General features: G+C 50.8%; 1 protein-coding gene across 2 annotated transcripts in view; it reads right to left on the reverse strand.

The window, feature by feature from the left end:
* FLACC1 (flagellum associated containing coiled-coil domains 1) overlaps window positions 1-20239 on the reverse strand; it is a 53381-nt gene that overhangs the window by 9752 nt on the left and 23390 nt on the right. For both annotated transcript variants that reach the window (XM_083154158.1, XM_083154157.1), the window contains 7 exons: window positions 18228-18284; window positions 9916-10009; window positions 6357-6418; window positions 4267-4364; window positions 3014-3066; window positions 2161-2260; window positions 1168-1271 (listed from right to left, as the gene is read on the reverse strand). In XM_083154158.1, coding sequence (XP_083010284.1) covers window positions 1168-1271; window positions 2161-2260; window positions 3014-3066; window positions 4267-4364; window positions 6357-6418; window positions 9916-10009; window positions 18228-18284 — 568 coding nt within the window. The remainder of the gene's footprint in view (window positions 1-1167; window positions 1272-2160; window positions 2261-3013; window positions 3067-4266; window positions 4365-6356; window positions 6419-9915; window positions 10010-18227; window positions 18285-20239) is intronic.

Raw genomic sequence — 20239 nt, forward strand, 5'->3', positions numbered from 1 at the left:
CGTGGCGAGCGGACGCGGATACCTTCACAGGTATCCGCGTCCCCTCGCGGGCTTCACAGCTGTCCGCGTGCGCTCGCCACGCTTCGGGCTCGGTGGCTCGCTGCGCTCGCCACACTTTCTATTCTCAACTCCACGCCGACGTGGATAGTGGGGGTATGAAAAGGTCGTAGGACGCGTACCGCCGCCCCTCGCAGGCTCGCTGCGCTCGCCACGCATCGGGTTGACGTTGATCGTGGGGTGGCGTTAACAATTCGGGTGGCCATTATACACTTCAGGGTGCCTATTTGGCCTCTGTGGCCCATTTAACATTGTTTCCTATGGAAAAATCGGGTCAATTGAGGCATTGAACAGGAAAATTGGGTCAATTGAGACATTTAACATTGTTCCCTATGGGAAATCTCGGGCATCTCGTCGGTTGATCGCACCCGATTTTTTAGTGCATTCAATGCCCGAGATTTTTTACTAACGATGCCCACGATCAAAATCGTGGGCGCCCTTCTAAGTAAAGAGTACCACCAACCTTTCCCCCTTCCACCCCCCCCCCCTCCCCATTTCTCCCATCCTGAAGCCTATCATTAACCCTATAAGGGACCAGTAACTATGGATCACATATACAATGTGATCTGGACGGGATCTTACTGCCAATGACAAGGGCTCCGAAAGGGGAGCGCTGGGCATGGCCCCAAAGATGATAAAAATGGGGGTTGCGGTGCGATGCCACAGCCCTTTACCTGAAGCCACGCCCACTGCCACCTAGCTCCGCCCCCTTTTCAGATGGTCCCGAAGTTGGGAGGTATGCCTTAAACCCTTCCCCCCTAGTACATAAACCTGACCCTCTAATCCCCCCCGGCATACTTATGATTAGGATGCCGGCAAGTGGCCTTGTGATAGGATTGAACTGAACGGTTTGAACCTGTGACCAACAATTAAGGGTTCAGCCTAAACTACATCTGTCAGACTCTACTAGTTACCAGCCCATCAAAATGAGGGAACAGTGCAAAACACTTTAATTCCCCCCATAGAAGTGAGGCGCAGCATTAGCCTTTAATTAAATAGGATTAGAGTCTCCCCTGAAGCAGCTGTGGGGTGTTCGCCCTGTCTCAGTCCGGTTGCTCCTCGCACTCACCCACCCGCTAATGTGCGTATATGAGAGTCTCTGGAAGGTACCTCAGTCTGTGCCTGGTGGCTCCGCTGGGTCAGGTCCTGCTCCTCCAATGCTCTCCTCTGTATGTCTTTCTTCTCCACCTCAAACATGTCCAGCAGTGAGTGTCCTGGGAATGAAGGACATAATGGGGATATTAGAGGTACAGGTATAGCTGCTTTCTCGGAGTCCCCCCCAGGTACACATCCGGGGGATCCCTGATACCTGGGATATATTGTATATAAATATTCCCCTTGATTTAACCCTTTGCAGCATGCGGCACCTGCTGGGTGCTATCCATGTGTATCTGTAACTTGCACCAGGGGCAGTGTGGGTGTTGGTGGCTGCAACACACGCGCACACACACACAGTGAACAGTCATTGGAGGATGGTGGCGGTACTTGTTATATTGCTTTTTGCGGCAATACTGCTGCTGGTAGTGCCACTATTTTGCACTACCATAGTAGAGCTGTGGTGAGGACCCTGCTGTTCTGTCACGGTGTCCTGATTCTCCAGCTGCCTAGCGCTGCCAGGGAAGTGTCAGGTGTAAAGCTGCGGAAGTTCCCATTGCTGGGTATAGGGAGCAGCCATCTTGTTGAGGGGCCATTTATCAATCATCTCATTTGATCTGATTATATGCGATTATACCACTGGAACGTATGAATGAATTCACGTCCCTGCGATGTGACCAGTGAGGTGTAGGGATTCCTGCGTATGTGCAGTCTACTGGAGGCCATTGCTGGGGAGGGTTCCAGAAGAACCCTCTCTTGGAGATTTCTGCGAAGTGTACCCAAACGCCTCCGGAAAATCTGCCAGCATCATATCCCAGATAGAAACCTAGAGGGCTGCGGCTGCTGTCGGAAATGGGTGACTGATATGGGATCCCTATAATAGTGTAATATACTGTAGTGGAGACACGCGCGCGCGCGCACACACACACACACACACACACAAACACACACTGCAATCAGTGTATCCAGGGTACAGAGGCAGCAAATACTAGTTCTCCCCATTATTACTCTGCTTGGACATTTCCATCATCTTCTGTTCCTCGTACGACTCCTTCCACCTGGTCTCTCTCTGCCGCCAGACCTCTTCCATCTCCTCCGACAGACTCTCCTGCAGCAGAGACGCAGTGGGGCTAATTCAGCATGGAGCGCTAATCTGACAAGTTGCAGATAATTGCGAGTAGATAGCCGCCGCCCAGACACAAAGAGACACGCCCTGTGCGAATCTACTATGGATCACTAACCCCAATCCACTTACAGATCCGTGCGCAATTCCCGAACCATCAAAGAGACTTTACCTCTGTGCAAATGTCAGTATCTCTGAGGCTGCCACTGAGACAGTCGGGAAGTGGTCAGCGCTGGCGTCACAGACCCCCCTCATACACGGTTGGGCACCTCTGAGTTTATCTGCCACACCCAGAAAACACCCGGTTACCATTCCCAAATGCTGGCACCAGTCAGCCTCCGATCAGTTACTAATCACCCCCGCGCATACGCAATGTGTACAGTACTCAGGCGCAATCATTCAATAATCGCTCCATTTGTGAATCCACCGATTAGCGATCTATGCGGAATTACTCCCAGTATCAGTGAGCGCTCATTGGTCAGACTCCGCTGATCATAGCGATAGAGACGTCATGTGGTCTACTTATTATTTACATTTATTGTAGCAAATTATAATCTAGGGCCTATTTATTAAGCCTTGGAGGGAGATAAAGTGGAGAGAGTTTGTGCCAGCCAATAAGCTCCTAACTGTCAATGGTAACATGGCAATAGGTGCCGATTGGCTGGTACGTTATCTTTCTCCACTTTATCTCTCTCCAACGCTTAGTACATAGAACCCATATACGATAATGACACTTACCTGGTAGGACTTAAAGGAACCTTTGAGAAAGTCCAACTCTTTCTGCAGCTCCTCTGTGTAAATAAAATGCAAACCCAATAATTACATGGACTGGAAGTAGCCACAGACCTTGCGATCTGCACCGCACCAAGCAAGAGGTAAGCTCATATACTGTATGTATTCAATGTAAAACAATGTACATACGGTGAGTGTCCTAAGGGGGGTTTCCTGGTGCCCAGAACTCACCCTCCAGGGGCTAAACACAATTGAACAATGTATCTTTGCTCTGCCTGCCTGTCCTGCATGTTTGTCTTTCCTATCAGCCCAGTCTCCCATCACTATCAGTGTGCCTGTCAGTCCTGTCATCCTGTCTCTAGCACTGTCAGTGTGCCTTTCTGTCCTGTCAGCGAGCCCTGTCAGTGTGCCTGTCTGTCCTGTCAGTCTGTCTACAGCACTGTCAGTGTGCCTGTCTGTCCTGTCAGCAAGCCCTATCAGTGTGCCTGTCTGTCCTGTCAGTCTGTCTCCAGCACTGTCAGTGTGCCTGTCTGTCCTGTCAGCAAGCCCTATCAGTGTGCCTGTCTGTCCTATCAGCCTGTCTCCCAGCACTGTCAGTGAGCCTGTCTGTCCTGTCAGCCTGTCTCCAGCACTGTCAGTGTGCCTGTCTGTTCAGTCAGCCTGTCTCCAGCTCTGTCAGCGTGCCTGTCTGTCCTGTCAGCCTACCTTTTGACTGTCTGTAAATACCCTGTTTGTTGTATCACTGTCACATTTTGTAAAGTGCAACGGAATATGCTGCACTATATAAGAAACTGTTAATAAATAAATAATAAGCCTGTCTGTCCTGTCAGTCCGTCTCCAGCTCTGTCAGTGTGCCTGTCTGTCCTGTCAGTCCGTCTCCAGCTCTGTCAGTGTGTGTCTGTGTAATTTCTATACATACTAACAATATTTGGACAGATGTAATCATAACTGAAGTTTGCTTTCCCTCAGTGTTGCTGTAACTGCAGACAGACAGAGAACAGCGTGCAAATATCTGTACAGGAAAACCAAGACAACGCTAGAAAATGAAATAACCATAAATATAATGTCGGTAATGTAACTATTTTATTTCCAATTAATCCTAAAATGATGCAGATCCAAATTCCTTGTAATTGGAGTCTTTCTTTTACCCAGAAGCTGTGCGAAGATGATACCTAATTTCCATAGCGGTTTCTCCGGGTTACCAGTCCTGTTGGAGAAAGTGCGCTATATAAATGAAACTAACTTACTAACATACTTACCGTATCTCTTTGCAGCCTCTTCGCTCTCATGCGCAAGTTTAGCGCTGTCTTCGTGCTGCAGCGCACGGAGATCATCGGCGTGTTTCTCCTTCAGAATCCTGGACAGGCCACAAGGTTACAGGAGTCTCCGACAAATACTATATTTCTAACATATCACAGTGTTATGGAGGGATCATGGTACAAAGTAGTGACATCACATGACCTGTCCGCCCTAGCCTCAGAAGCTTACAATCACATGCTACATATGCAGTGCACTGACTAGAACAGAAACTACCACAGATGCTGCACATTGGCACAGGAGAAAGGGAGACTGGCGTACTGGTAGAAAGCTGAATGACACAATGTGATTGGTCGCTGCCCCCCCTGATTATCAGTATTGCGTTTGAAGTGTACAACTGCATCTTTTCTATTCTCTGTGTGGTACTACAAGTCTCAGCATGGTAGTACAGGTTGAGTATCCCGTATCCAAAATGCTCGGGACCAGGAGAATTTTGGATAACGGATTATTCCGTATTTCGGAATATTTTAATATTTCAATGATGTATTTTGAAGTATCTTGCATTTATGCTGTATAAACACATAATATACACACAAATATATTTTATTACCACATAAAATACACACAAGCATATTTTAATTGTTCAAAAAACAAGGTTTCAAAACGTGAAACAAAATGTGTGTACTATCTCAGCACTGAATTTGAATGCAAAGCAATCATTGTCTTGCACATATATAGTGCCAGTTACATATCATGTCCCCAGTGATGCTGTTACATATGTCCCCAGTGAGTTTTTAGCAAAAAAAAAAAAATTTTTCACTTTCTGGAATGTCCGTATTTCGGAATAATTCGGATAACGGATATTCGGATACGGGATACTCGACCTGTACTGCTTATTATGGATGTGCAGTCAGACTCCCATCTCCCCCTCTGTTTCGATACATACAGTATATTGCATACATCTTCTGTCACCCATAGGTGATCTTATATAGTCTATGGTCTTGTATAGCAGTGTAACATTAGCATGGGCACTAAGAGGTACGTCCTGCATACATCTATATAATGGGGAAATTTACTAAAGGAAATTTGTAAAAAAAATAGGTGTATTTGTATCCAGAAATACACTTATTTTTGACATTTACTATCCCGAAATACGAATACGATTTGCCGTATTTTTGGGATAGTAAATGTCAAAAATAAGTGTTTTTCTGGATACAAATACACCTATTTTTTACAAATTTCCTTTAGTAAATTTCCCCAATGTGTCAGTATTAGGGATTTAGGGACCCCCCTGATAAAGGCACCTTGCCGTGGTATAGCCACACATGTGCTATGGAACCTGATTATTACTCCATTGTAGTTTATTAGAATGATTGTGATTCTTTTAGTGTTTGTAGTTTGCACCGGCAATGCGCACAAGACTGCGTCACACTCGCGAAGGTGAAAGAATGCAAGATCGTCACGTATTCAACTCTGCCGCCACTTATTGTGTATCATGTTCCTAGGGATGGCCACTGACCATCGATGATTAGAAAACATTGATGGTTTTTGACCGATGTCGAATAGTTTTGCCATCGATGGGGGAGAACCAGATCGATGTCAAGCTGAAATGAAAAGTTTCCTTTTGCTCCACCCCCGACACCCATGAAACCCCGCCCCCATATTCTGATTGGCCCACAGGCTAATCAGTCAAAGAAAATGGATGACCATCGATATGTGAAAGCATTGATGGTCATCCATTTCATAGTTATACACCATCGATGTCCAGTTACACTTTTGCCATCGATGGCAAACATCAATGGCAAAGGCAACAATGTTCCCCGCTCCTGTGTGCTTATGTAGGGTTCTATGTGAGAACAGGGGAGTTTTTCTGCCATAATTCGCGCAGCTCTAGAGGGCTCAGACTAATGCACATGTGCAGATCTCCACAAAAATGGTGCTGCAGCCATTTTTCCGATGATTTCCGCAGCACGGCTGCCTTCATCACAGGACTCCAGAGGGGTCGCATTATGGCTGCACCACACGCACTGCACCCATTATAAATACACCAGTGTGTGAGAATGTAATTGTGTATAGCATGCAGTGTACACACCTGATTTCTTCCTCCTTCGTGGCCTCTCGCTCTGCAACTCTCTCCGACAACTCTCTGCTCATCTACAAGGAAACAGACACCACTGTAGTTAGTGGATGGGACAGGTGTACGGGGCTGTGTGGATGGGACAGGTGTACGGGGCTGTGTGGAAGGGACAGGTGTACGAGAGGGGGGGTTGTATGGATGGGACAGGTGTACGGGGGGGGCTGTATGGATGGGACAGGTGTATGGGGGGTGCTGTATGGATGGGACAGGTGTACGGGGGGGCTGTATGGATGGGACAGGTGTATGGGGGGGGCTGTATGGATGGAACAGGTGTACAGGGGTGCTGTATGGATGGGACAGGTGTACGGGGGGGCTGTATGGATGGGACAGGTGAAAGGGGGCTGTATGGATGGGACAGGTGTACGGGGGGCTATATGGATGGGACAGGTGTACGAGGGCGGGCTGTATGGATGGGACAGGTGTATGGAGGTTCTATTTGGCTAGAATAGGTGTATGGGGGGGTGCTTTATAAATAGGACAGGTGTATGGGTGGGCTGTATGTATGGGACAGGTGTATGGAGGTGCTGTAAGGATGGGACAGGTGTACGGGGGGCGGGCTGTATGGATGGGACAGGTGTACGGGGGGGGGTGCTGTATGGATGGGACAGGTGTACGGGAGGGGGGCTGTATGGATGGGACAGGTGTACGGGAGGGGGGCTGTATGGATGGGACAGGTGTACGGGGGGCTGTATGGATGGGACAGGTGTACGGGGAGCGGGCTGTATGGATGGGACAGGAGTATGGGGGGGCTGTATGGATGGGACAGGTGTACGGGGGGTGCTGTATGGATGGGACAGGTGTACGGGGGGGCTGTATGAATGGGACAGGTATACGGGGGGTGCTGTATGGATGGGACAGGTATACGGGGGGGGCTGTATGGATGGGACAGGTGTACGGGAGGGGGGCTGTATGGATGGGACAGGTGTACGGGGGGCTGTATGGATGGAACAACTGTATGGGGGGTGCAGTAAAGATGGGACAAGTGTACAGGGGGCTGTAAAGATGGGACAGGTGTATGGGGGTACTGTATTTATGAGACAGGTGTATGGAGGTGCTGTAAGGATGGGACAGGTGTATGGAGGTTCTATTTGGCTAGAACAGGTGTATGGGGGGTGTATAGATGGGACAAGTGTACAGACGGCCTGTTTGGATGGGACACCTGTATGGGGGGGGGTTAACTAGGACAGCTGTTTGGGGGCTGTATGGATGGGACAGGTGTATGGGGGGGCTGTATGGATGGGACAGGTGTATGGAGGTTCTATTTGGCTAGAACAGGTGTATGGGGGGGGGCTTTATAAATAGGACAGGTGTATGGGTGGGCTGTATGTATGGGACAGGTGTATGGAGGTGCTGTAAGGATGGGACAGGTGTACGGGGGGCGGGCTGTATGGATGGGACAGGAGTACGGGGGGGCTGTATGGATGGGACAGGTGTACGGGGGGGGTGCTGTATGGATGGGACAGGTGTACGGGAGGGGGGCTGTATGGATGGGACAGGTGTACGGGAGGGGGGCTGTATGGATGGGACAGGTGTACGGGGGGCTGTATGGATGGGACAGGTGTACGGGGAGCGGGCTGTATGGATGGGACAGGAGTATGGGGGGGCTGTATGGATGGGACAGGTGTACGGGGGGTGCTGTATGGATGGGACAGGTGTACGGGGGGGCTGTATGAATGGGACAGGTATACGGGGGGTGCTGTATGGATGGGACAGGTATACGGGGGGGGCTGTATGGATGGGACAGGTGTACGGGAGGGGGGCTGTATGGATGGGACAGGTGTACGGGGGGCTGTATGGATGGAACAACTGTATGGGGGGTGCAGTAAAGATGGGACAAGTGTACAGGGGGCTGTAAAGATGGGACAGGTGTATGGGGGTACTGTATTTATGAGACAGGTGTATGGAGGTGCTGTAAGGATGGGACAGGTGTATGGAGGTTCTATTTGGCTAGAACAGGTGTATGGGGGGTGTATAGATGGGACAAGTGTACAGACGGCCTGTTTGGATGGGACACCTGTATGGGGGGGGGTTAACTAGGACAGCTGTTTGGGGGCTGTATGGATGGGACAGGTGTATGGGGGTGCTGTTTGGATGGGACAGGTGTATGGAGGTTCTATTTGGCTAGAACAGGTGTATGGGGGGGGCTTTATAAATAGGACAGGTGTATGGGTGGGCTGTATGTATGGGACAGGTGTATGGAGGTGCTGTAAGGATGGGACAGGTGTACGGGGGAATGTATGGCTGGGACAGGTGTATGGAGGTTCTATTTGGCTAGAACAGGTGTATGGGGGGTGTATAGATGGGACAAGTGTACAGATGGCCTGTTTGGATGGGACACCTGTATGGGGGGGGGGGGGGGTTTAAATAGGACAGCTGTTTGGGGGCTGTATGGATGGGACAGGTGTATGGAGGTTCTATTTGGCTAGAACAGGTGTATGGGGGGCTTTATAAATAGGACAGGTGTATGGGTGGGCTGTATGTATGGGACAGGTGTATGGAGGTGCTGTAAGGATAGGACAGGTGTACGGGGGGGAATGCATGGATGGGACAGGTGTATGGAGGTTCTATTTGGCTAGAACAGGTGTATGGGGGGTGTATAGATGGGACAAGTGTACAGACGGCCTGTTTGGATGGGACACCTGTATGGGGGGGAGGGTTAAAATAGGACAGCTGTTTGGGGGCTGTATGGATGGGACAGGTGTATGGGGGTGCTGTATGGATGGGACAGGTGTATGGAGGTTCTATTTGGCAAGAATAGGTGTATGGGGGGGGGGCTTTAAAAATAGGACAGGTGTATGGGTGGGCTGTATGTATGGGACAGGTGTATGGAGGTGCTGTAAGGATGGGACAGGTGTATGGGTGGGCTGTATGTATGGGACAGGTGTATGGAGGTGCTGTAAGGATGGGACAGGTGTACGGGGGGGGGGAATGTATGGCACAGGTGTATGGAGGTTCTATTTGGCTAGAACAGGTGTATGGGGAGGGGGGTGTACAGATGGGACAAGTGTACTGTCTGTTTGGACGGGACATCTGTATGGGGGGGGCGTATGGACGGGTCAGCTGTTTGGGGCAGCTGTATGGATGGGACAGGTGTATGGAGGTGCTGTATGGATGATGAGGGTGCCAGTGCCATGTGTAAATGCCAATTGACTTAATAGGAAATCTTTCAGTGCATTATTTGTAGCTCCCGCTAAATTGTTTGACATGAAAATAGTGATTTTCCTAAAACTTTTCACCTGGAAAATCTGCACCCCGGCCACATTACATTGCATTCAGCCTCATTAACCCCTGTAACTTCCATCAATAACAATACAGTATATTGAACCTGTACAATCAACGTAAATACATTTATGGCATCTTATGGTATGTTCAATATCCTGCTGCGCCCGGTAACAAGATCCCCAGCCTTGCCACAAGCTGCTGCCCCCGACCTGAGAACAGCCGGTATATAGGTCTATAGTTACCCCCTGTGAGGGTAGGAGAAGACGTCAGAGGCCACATATGTCATACTCACCCTCCTCTGCGTGGTCCGGTGTTCCGCCACCTCTTGCTCTAGCAGGGCCGTTAGCTTAGCGATCTGATCATGCAAATCTCCCACAATATCTTCCCTGGAAGAGAGAGATAGTCCTGTAAAAAACAAAAAGTAGTCTTTGGCGCTAGGGACTAGCGGGGTGTATCTTGCCACCCTGCAGCCACCGCGTTAGAGGAATGCCAGCCTCTAAACAGCAACAAGAAACAAAAATAACGTGGGGCGCTTGGGTACGACAAGAATGAATAACAAATTTATTAAAAAACACATAAACACAACATTACATACATATAAGCACTCTAAAATGTTACAGTGTCAATTGGACACTAATTATGACCACTGAGTGTGAACACTGGTGAATTGCACCTTTCCCTTTTAGGGTGGGAAGGGAGTAAAGGTAAAGTTAGTTTCAGTCCATTGATCCTTTAGACATTGTCCTTTCTCCTTTTCAGGATGAAAAGGGGGGCTGGTGTGCACACTTATTGAACTTCAACATTAGCACCTTGCTTTAAATGAAGGGGTAGTCACAGAGTGGAGACAGGACTTCTGCTACTGGGGTATGAGTAACAGTGTCCGTCCTGTCACCAGGGGTAATTTTTACCGCTCCTTGGTGTGGGCAATGGTCAAGTTGGTACACAGGTGGATCTGTGTTGTAGCGTCTGCTACCTCCGTATCGCTCGGCTGTTCTCTTGGGAACGCGTTTCGCCGCACACTGGGCCCACCCTAAAAGTGAAAGGTGCAATTTACCAGTGTTCACACTCAGTGGTCATAATTAGTGTCCAATTGACACTGTAACATTTTAGAGAACTTATATGTATGTAATGTTGTGTTTATGTGTTTTTTAATAAATTTGTTATTCATTCTTGTCGTACCCAAGCGCCCCACGTTATTTTTGTTTCTTGTTACAGATAGTCCTGTAATGGGAAATCCTGAACAAACGCTGGTAGTTGTCTCACAGCACCATAATGGTAATAATCTAGTAACATAAAGTAGTAATGACAGCTGTAACCGGGAAATCCCTAACAAACGCTGGTAGTTGTCTCACAGCACCAGAACTGTAATAATGTAGTAACATAAAGTAGTAATGACACCTGTAACCGGGAAATCCCTAACAAACGCTGGTAGTTGTCTCACAGCACCAGAATGGTAATAATGTAGTAATATAAAGCAGTAATGACACCTGTAAGCAGGAAATCCCTAACAAATGCTGGTAGTTGTCTCACAGCACCATAGCGGTAATAATGTAGTAACATAAAGTAGTAATGACACCTGTAACCGGGAAATCCCTAACAAACGCTGGTAGTTGTCTCACAGCACCATAGCGGTAATAATGTAGTAACATAAAGTAGTAATGACAGCTGTAACCGGGAAATCCCTAACAAACGCTGGTAGTTGTCTCACAGCACCATAGCGGTAATAATGTAGTAACATAAAGTAGTAATGACACCTGTAACCGGGAAATCCCTAACAAACGCTGGTAGTTGTCTCACAGCACCATAGCGGTAATAATGTAGTAACATAAAGTAGTAATGACCGCTGTAACCGGGAAATCCCTGACAAACGCTGGTAGTTGTCTCACAGCACCATAGCGGTAATAATGTAGTAACATAAAGTAGTAATGACAGCTGTAACCGGGAAATCCCTAACAAATGCTGGTAGTTGTCTCACAGCACCAGAACTGTAATAATGTAGTAACATAAAGTAGTAATGACACCTGTAACCGGGAAATCCCTGACAAACGCTGGTAGTTGTCTCACAGCACCATAGCGGTAATAATGTAGTAACATAAAGTAGTAATGACACGTGTAACCGGGAAATCCCTAACAAACGCTGGTAGTTGTCTCACAGCACCATAGCGGTAATAATGTAGTAACATAAAGTAGTAATGACAGCTGTAACCGGGAAATCCCTAACAAATGCTGGTAGTTGTCTCACAGCACCATAGCGGTAATAATGTAGTAACATAAAGTAGTAATGACACCTGTAACCGGGAAATCCCTAACAAACGCTGGTAGTTGTCTCACAGCACCATAGCGGTAATAATGTAGTAACATAAAGTAGTAATGACACCTGTAACCGGGAAATCCCTAACAAACGCTGGTAGTTGTCTCACAGCACCATAGCGGTAATAATGTAGTAACATAAAGTAGTAATGACCGCTGTAACCGGGAAATCCCTGACAAACGCTGGTAGTTGTCTCACAGCACCATAGCGGTAATAATGTAGTAACATAAAGTAGTAATGACATCTGTAACCGGGAAATCCCTGACAAACGCTGGTAGTTGTCTCACAGCACCATAGCGGTAATAATGTAGTAACATAAAGTAGTAATGACAGCTGTAACCGGGAAATCCCTAACAAATGCTGGTAGTTGTCTCACAGCACCATAGCGGTAATAATGTAGTAACATAAAGTAGTAATGACACCTGTAACCGGGAAATCCCTAACAAACGCTGGTAGTTGTCTCACAGCACCATAGCGGTAATAATGTAGTAACATAAAGTAGTAATGACACCTGTAACAATGGAATCACTGAATTGTGTAAATAATGCAAATTATCCATATTATTAGCGGCCAATGGGGGTTATTCTGGTTGATTCGCAAGGCTGCGAATTCGCAGACTTGCTAGTCAACCAAACCCCACCCGCTGAATGCCGGGCCGTTCGCCCCCCCCCCCCCCCCCCCCCTCACTGGCTGCGAATGGATGTTTTACATAAACATCCATTCACATGCTGCGAGGAAACACTCACATCATTCGATGGTTGGCGACCATCGAATGATGCGGAACGTGCACGAATATGTAAGAGAGCTCTGAGGCAACCATACACATGCGGGCACCCTCAGGAGGAAATGGGCAGGAAGCTGAGATCCGGTGATGTCAGCTATCCACCCCCCACCCGCGTCATGGCCTCATTACCATGAGAATGCCCATGAAACGCTTGGCGTTCCCATATGGTAATGGGGCCGCCCCACATCCCTCTCCGCCCCCCTGCCGCTATCCTGGGTGTGTGCACCCAGCAGCCCCACTTTTCGCAGTGGGTGCACGCACCCAGCGCATGCACATGTGCAGAAATACGCATGCGCACAGCGTGACCATCGCAACCAGAATACCCCCGATATCTAAGTTACAGCTGATAGTAGTAGCATGAGGACACTTATCATAAACACTTTCCTGATGAAGTGCCCAGTAAGAGAACGAAACGCGTTACTATAACATGGGGTATACCATACGGGATACCTTTAAAAACTAGAATCAGGAAAAACACAGTAGGAGGTAAAGGGCGTGTCTAGCACCACACATGGGTGTGTCTAGCACCACATATAGGCGTGTCTAGCACCACACATGGGTGTGTCTAGCACCACACGTGGGCATGTCTAGCACCACATATAGGCGTATCTAGCACCACATATAGGAGTGTCTAGCACCACACATGGGTGTGTCTGCACCACACGTGGGCGTGTCTAGCACCACATATAGGCGGGTCTGTGCTTAAATGCTTGTTGTGAGATATTTCTACATAACATTAGTAAGAATATTTGGGAGTTTTACAAGTATTGATACTGACATTGCTGTCTGCTTTATGGGGTTCCTTGGCTGCAGCTAAGTATGTGCTGCGATAGTTCTCTTCTTCTCACTCAGAAAATGGGAAATGAGTTCCCATCTTGCCAGGACCATTGTAAGACCTGGGTGGGTTAAGCCCCAAAATGCTCAGGAACACCTGTCTCTATCCCACATCTCACAGGTCTGGGACGGTAACCTCTCTGTAATACAGGACTCCCCTGACTGCCTGGGACTCACCGCTCCCAGTGCCCATCTGCCTGGGATTCACCGCTCCCATTGTCCATCTGCCTGGGACTCACCGCTCCCAGTGCCCGTCTGCATGGAACTCATCACTCTCAGTGTCCATCTGCCTGGGACTCACCGCTCTCAGTGCCCACTTGCCTGGGACTCTCACTCTCAGTGACTACCTGCCTGGGACTCTCACTCTGTGAATTCCTGCCTGGGACTTACCACCCTTAGTGAGTGCCATAGGAAGCATTGCTGTCTGCTTTATGGGGTTCCTTGGCTGCAGCTAAGTATGTGCTGCGAAAGTTCTCTTCTTCTCACTCAGAAAAATATACATGATTAATGTGATGACTATGCAATTAATTCCAAATGCAATTTGACCCTATATAAATTCATCCCTAAGCATATCAGTATGTTTTAGGTGTATTAAGTGTTATTTTATTGTGAACACTGGACTGTCTGTAACTTGTAGGCACTACCTATATTTTTTTGGATGTTTTCTATACCACTGTAGCATTAGCTAAATCATAATACTCTAATTAAACAAATGTGTTTAACTAGTCACTCACTAGCAGCAGTCGCAGCACACTATGATGTAAGAGCAAGCATGAATCCTCCGACACGGCACCTTCTCCCAATGCTCCATGGCATATGGTAGGTACTAAGCACTGCATACCGGGAACCCCACAAGACCTGCCGCTATGGAGGTGCTCTGAGACAGCCATCACCATTTGGCCCTTGTCATAGTCGCTCAGTCACCTGCTTCCAACACATCATCTCCAAGACCTGATTATTCCATTACTGCCTGATATATCCCAGGGCTTGCCCAGTGCCATAGGAAGGATACTCAGTGTTACACAGTCCTCCTGTCAGTAGTTATTGGTCACTCCCCGCAACAGCAGGTCCCAGTGTGAAACCACTGTGCATCCAAAGCCCTGAGTACCCGATGAGAACAGAACAGTGGAGGGAGATAGGTGAGTCCCAGTCAGGTGGTCACTGAGAGTGAGAGTCCCAGGCAGGTGGTCACTGAGAGTGAGAGCCCCAGGCAAGTGGTCACTGAGAGCGGTGAGTCCCAGGCAAGTGTTTACTGAGAGCGGTGAGTCCCAGGCAAGTGGTCACTGAGAGCGGTGAGTACCAGGCAAGTGGTCACTGAGAGTGAGAGTCCCAGGCAGGTGGTCACTGAGAGTGAGAGTCCCAGGCAGGTGGTCACTGAAAGTGAGAGTCCCAGGCAGACAGACACTGAGAGTGAGAGTCCAAGGCAGGTGATCACTGAGAGTGGTAAGTCCCAGGCAGGAATTCACAGAGTGAGAGTCCCAGGCAGGTAGTCACTGAGAGCGGTGAGTCCCAGGCAAGTGTTTACTGAGAGCGGTGAGTCCCAGGCAAGTGGTCACTGAGAGCGGTGAGTACCAGGCAAGTGGTCACTGAGAGTGAGAGTCCCAGGCAGGTGGTCACTGAGAGTGAGAGTCCCAGGCAGACAGACACTGAGAGTGAGAGTCCAAGGCAGGTGATCACTGAGAGTGGTAAGTCCCAGGCAGGAATTCACAGAGTGAGAGTCCCAGGCAGGTAGTCACTGAGAGTGAGAGTCCCAGGCAAGTGGGCACTGAGAGTACTGAGTCCCAGGCAGGTGGTCACTGAGAGTGAGTCCCAGTCAGACAGACACTGAGAGTGAGAGTCCCAGGCAGGCAGTCACTGAGAGTGAGAGTCCCAGGCAGGTAGTCACTGAGAGTGAGAGTCCCAGGCAGGTAGTCACTGAGAGTGAGAGTCCCAGGCAGGTGGACACAGAGTGAGAGTCCCAGGCAGACAGACACTGAGAGTGAGAGTCCAAGGCAGGTGATCACTGAGAGTGGTAAGTCCCAGGCAGGAATTCACAGAGTGAGAGTCCCAGGCAGGAATTCACAGAGTGAGAGTCCCAGGCAGGTAGTCACTGAGAGTGAGAGTCCCAGGCAAGTGGGCACTGAGAGTACTGAGTCCCAGGCAGGTGGTCACTGAGAATGAGTCCCAGGCAAGTGGTCACTGAGAGTGAGAGCCCCAGGCAGGCAGTCACTGAGAGTGAGAGTCCCAGGCAGGCAGTCACTGACAGTGAGAGTCCCAGGCAGGCAGTCACTGAGAGTGAGAGTCCCAGGCAGGCAGTCACTGAGAGTGAGAGTCCCAGGCAGGTAGTCACTGAGAGTGAGAGTCCCAGGCCGGTAGTCACTGAGAGTGAGAGTCCCAGGCAAGTGGGCACTGAGAGTACTGAGTCACAGGCAGGTGGTCACTGAGAGTGAGTCCCAGGCAAGTGGTCACTGAGAGTGAGAGTCCCAGGCAGGCAGTCACTGAGAGTGAGAGTCCCAGGCAGGCAGTCACTGAGAGTGAGAGTCCCAGGCAAGTGGGCACTGAGAGTACTGAGTCCCAGGCAGGTGGTCACTGAGAGTGAGAGTCCCAGGCAGGTAGTCACTGAGAGTGAGAGTCCCAGGCAGGTAGTCACTCAGAGCAGTGAGTCCCAGGCAAGTGGTCACTGAGAGTGAGATTCCCAGTTTGACAGACACTGAGAGTGAGAGTCCCAGTCAGACAGACACTGAGAGTGAGAGTCCCAGTCAGACAGACACTGAGAGTGAGAGTCCCAGTCAGACAGACACTGAGAGTGAGAGTCCCAGTCAGACAGACACTGAGAGTGAGAGTCCCAGTCAGACAGACACTGAGAGTGAGAGTCCCAGTCAGACAGACACTGAGAGTGAGAGTCCCAGTCAGACAGACACTGAGAGTCCCAGTCAGACAGACACTGAGAGTGAGAGTCCCAGTCAGATAGACACTGAGAGTGAGAGTCCCAGGCAGGTAGTCACTGATAGTGAGAGTCCCAGGCAGGTAGTCACTGAGAGTGAGAGTCCCAGGCAAGTGGTCACTGAGAGTGAGAGTCCCAGGCAGGTGGTCACTGAGAGTGAGAGTCCCAGGCAGGTAGTCACTGAGAGAGTTCCAGGCAGGTAGTCACTGAGAGTGAGAGTCCCAGACAGATGGTCACTGAGAGTGAGAGTCACAGGCAGGTGGTCACTGAGAGCGGGAGTCCCAGGCAGGTAGTCACTGAGAGCGGTGAGTCCCAGGCAGATGGTCACTGAGAGCGGTGAGTTCCAGACAGGTGGTCACTGAGAGCGGTGAATTCCAGACAGGTGGTCACTGAGAACGGTGAGTCCCAGGCAGGTGGGCACTGAGAGTGGTGAGTCCCAGGCAGATGGACACTGAGAGTGAGAGTCCAAGGCAGGTGATCACTGAGAGTGGTAAGTCCCAGGCAGGAATTCACAGAGTGAGAGTCCCAGGCAGGTAGTCACTGAGAGTGAGAGTCCCAGGCAAGTGGTCACTGAGAGTGAGAGTCCCAGGCAGGTGGTCACTGAGAGTGAGAGTCCCAGGCAGGTAGTCACTGAGAGAGTTCCAGGCAGGTAGTCACTGAGAGTGAGAGTCCCAGACAGATGGTCACTGAGAGTGAGAGTCACAGGCAGGTGGTCACTGAGAGCGGGAGTCCCAGGCAGGTAGTCACTGAGAGCGGTGAGTCCCAGGCAGATGGTCACTGAGAGCGGTGAGTTCCAGACAGGTGGTCACTGAGAGCGGTGAATTCCAGACAGGTGGTCACTGAGAACGGTGAGTCCCAGGCAGGTGGGCACTGAGAGTGGTGAGTCCCAGGCAGATGGACACTGAGAGTGAGAGTCCAAGGCAGGTGATCACTGAGAGTGGTAAGTCCCAGGCAGGAATTCACAGAGTGAGAGTCCCAGGCAGGTAGTCACTGAGAGTGAGAGTCCCAGGCAAGTGGGCACTGAGAGCGGTGAGTCCCAGGCAGATGGACACTGAGAGTGATAAGTTCCATGCAGACGGGCACTGGGAGCGGTGAGTCCCAGGCAGATGGACAATGGGAGCGGTGAATCCCAGGCAGATGGGCACTGGGAGCGGTGAGTCCCAGGCAGTCAGGGGAGTCCTGTATTACAGAGAGGTTACCGTCCCAGACCTGTGAGATGTGGGATAGAGACAGGTGTTCCTGAGCATTTTGGGGCTTAACCCACCCAGGTCTTACAATGGTCCTGGCAAGATGGGAACTCATTTCCCTCTGCCACCTAATTCCCCGTTTCCTCCCCTTATTAGACAGAGTCGGGGCCAGCGGTAGGTTTGGCACCCCCACTGCAAACTAGAATGCTTTTCTGTTAGAATCACTGTGCAGGGACAAGGTGGATGTAAATCTAGTTCTACCTCATCATTACAGGGGATGGAACTCAGTTACACCCCCCACCCCCACTAATCCCTACACCCCCCATTGAACAAGCTGTCGGGGGCCCAGCTCCTAAAATGTCCATAGGGGGCCATAAAATATGTTACCCAGAATGGGGCGAGATGAGTTTTGATTTCTGCTATTTTGCTTTGCATGCTGGTAATTAATACTAATTGATGCTCATTGTTTGGCTCGCCGGGGAAGACCCAGAGGTCACGCACAAGCATTGCTCACAGCGTTAATACCAAGCTTCAGCGCCCAGTGATATGTTCCATCTCCTCCTACCTGATCCGCGATCTTTCCTCTTTCTTCTGCTTCTGGGAGTTTCCTTGTATAACTGGCCTGCAAGAGACAAAACAGGGACATAGCAATATAAGCTAGCAGGCGGCATAGTCTGGGGGTGGCGGGTGGGTGGTTAGGACCACTCAGTGTAAGCTAGCGGGTGGCTTAGTCTGGGGGTGGCTGGTGGGTGGTTAGGGCCATTCAGTGTAAGCTAGCAGGTGGCATAGTCAGGGGGTGGCGGGCGGGTGGTTAGGGCCATTCAGTGTAAACTAGCAGGCGGCATAGTCTGGGGGTGGCGGGTGGGTGGTTAGGGCCACTCAGTGTAAGCTAGCAGGTGGCATTGCCTGAGAGTGGAGGGCGGGTGGGTGGGGCCACTCAGTGTAAGCTAGCGGGTGGCTTAGTCTAGGGGTGGCGGTCGGGTGGTTAGGGCCATTCAGTGTAAGCTAGCAGGCGGCATAGTCTGGGGGTGGCGGGCGGGTGGTTAGGGCCACTCAGTGTAAGCTAGCGGGTGGCTTAGTCTGGGGGTGGCGGGCGGGTGGTTAGGGCCATTCAGTGTAAGCTAGCGGGTGGCTTAGTCAGGGGGTGGCGGGCGCCATTCAGTGTAAGCTAGCAGGTGGCATAGTCTGGGGGTGGCGGGCGGGTGGTTAGGGCCACTCAGTGTAAGCTAGCGGGTGGCTTAGTCTGGGGGTGGCGGGCGGGTGGTTAGGGCCATTCAGTGTAAGCTAGCGGGTGGCTTAGTCAGGGGGTGGCGGGCGCCATTCAGTGTAAGCTAGCAGGTGGCATAGTCTGGGGGTGGCGGGCGGGTGGTTAGGGCCATTCAGTGTAAGCTAGCAGGTGGCATAGTCAGGGGGTGGCGGGCGGGTGGTTAGCGCCATTCAGTGTAAGCTAGCAGGTGGCATAGTCTGGGGGTGGCGGGCAGGTGGTTAGGGCCACTCAGTGTAAGCTAGCAGGTGACATAGTCTGGGGGTGGCGGGTGGTTAGGGCTTTGTGTCTTAATCATTAGAACCTGTGGCATTCCAGCTGTTGTAAAACTACATATCCCAGCATGCCCTTCCAGTTTTAGTATATCCTAATAGAAAGAACCAGTGAGAGTGCAAGCTGGGATGTGTAGTTCCACAACAGCTAGAGAATGTCCAATATCCCAGTAGGTGATTCTGACAAATAGGCTGGTGGAGGCTTATGGGGGATTGCGGTGCCCAGACAGCCTGGTGGAGGCTTATGGGGGATTGCGGCGCCCATGTGGTGCCCCCAAAACCCCTTCAGGGTCACCACAGGGTTAATAGTAACCCACACCTCAGTGCAGGACACAGGGGGTTAATATTTCCCCGGGAATTTCGCGCCAAGGCTGACTGACAGCAGAGGTAGGGCTTGGGGATTGGCTGATCCTAGAGGGAGGAGAAAGGAGAGAGCCGTGAGAAGCAGAGGTGCAGGAAGACGGGGACAGGAGCGAGCAGCAGCGTGACCCCCGCCGACCTCCAGGCAGGAGACGGCGCCGGGAGAATTGCCGCAGCCCTAATGAGAGGGCACCTGAGCCGCAGCACACGGCAGTGTGACCTCCGCCGACCCCCAGGAGGGAAGAGAGGAGAGACGCGATGCGCCTCCTGACCACCGACGCCAGAGCCAAGAGAGGAGAGAGATCCCGGCAGCAGCAGCCGAGCGGGAGCCGCGGTGGGTGACGGACAGCTCCTTTCACCCCGTGCGGCTGAGGAGAGGGAGAACGCCGGGTGCCACGCTGTGGGAGGTAGCAGACGCCAGTGGACCCGCAAACAACACCGCAAGTGACCGGGGGCGTCGAGCAGAGCATTCCTCCAGCCAGGGGACCGGAGACCAGCCCCACCGCAAGTGACAGACAGCCAGGGGGACAGGAGGATCACTGAGTGCGGCAACGCTGCGGCTGCAGCGCCCACACTAGTGAGTGTCCACCAGGAAAGGAGGTGTCCAGCTCAAGTCGGAGTTCGTGACAGGCAGGAGCCTGCAGCAGTATCCAGTACCCAGGTATCGACTCCCTGCCCCAC

Source organism: Crinia signifera, chromosome 7, assembly GCF_055691185.1.
Source record: "Crinia signifera chromosome 7, ASM5569118v1, whole genome shotgun sequence".
NCBI lineage: Eukaryota > Metazoa > Chordata > Amphibia > Anura > Myobatrachidae > Crinia > Crinia signifera.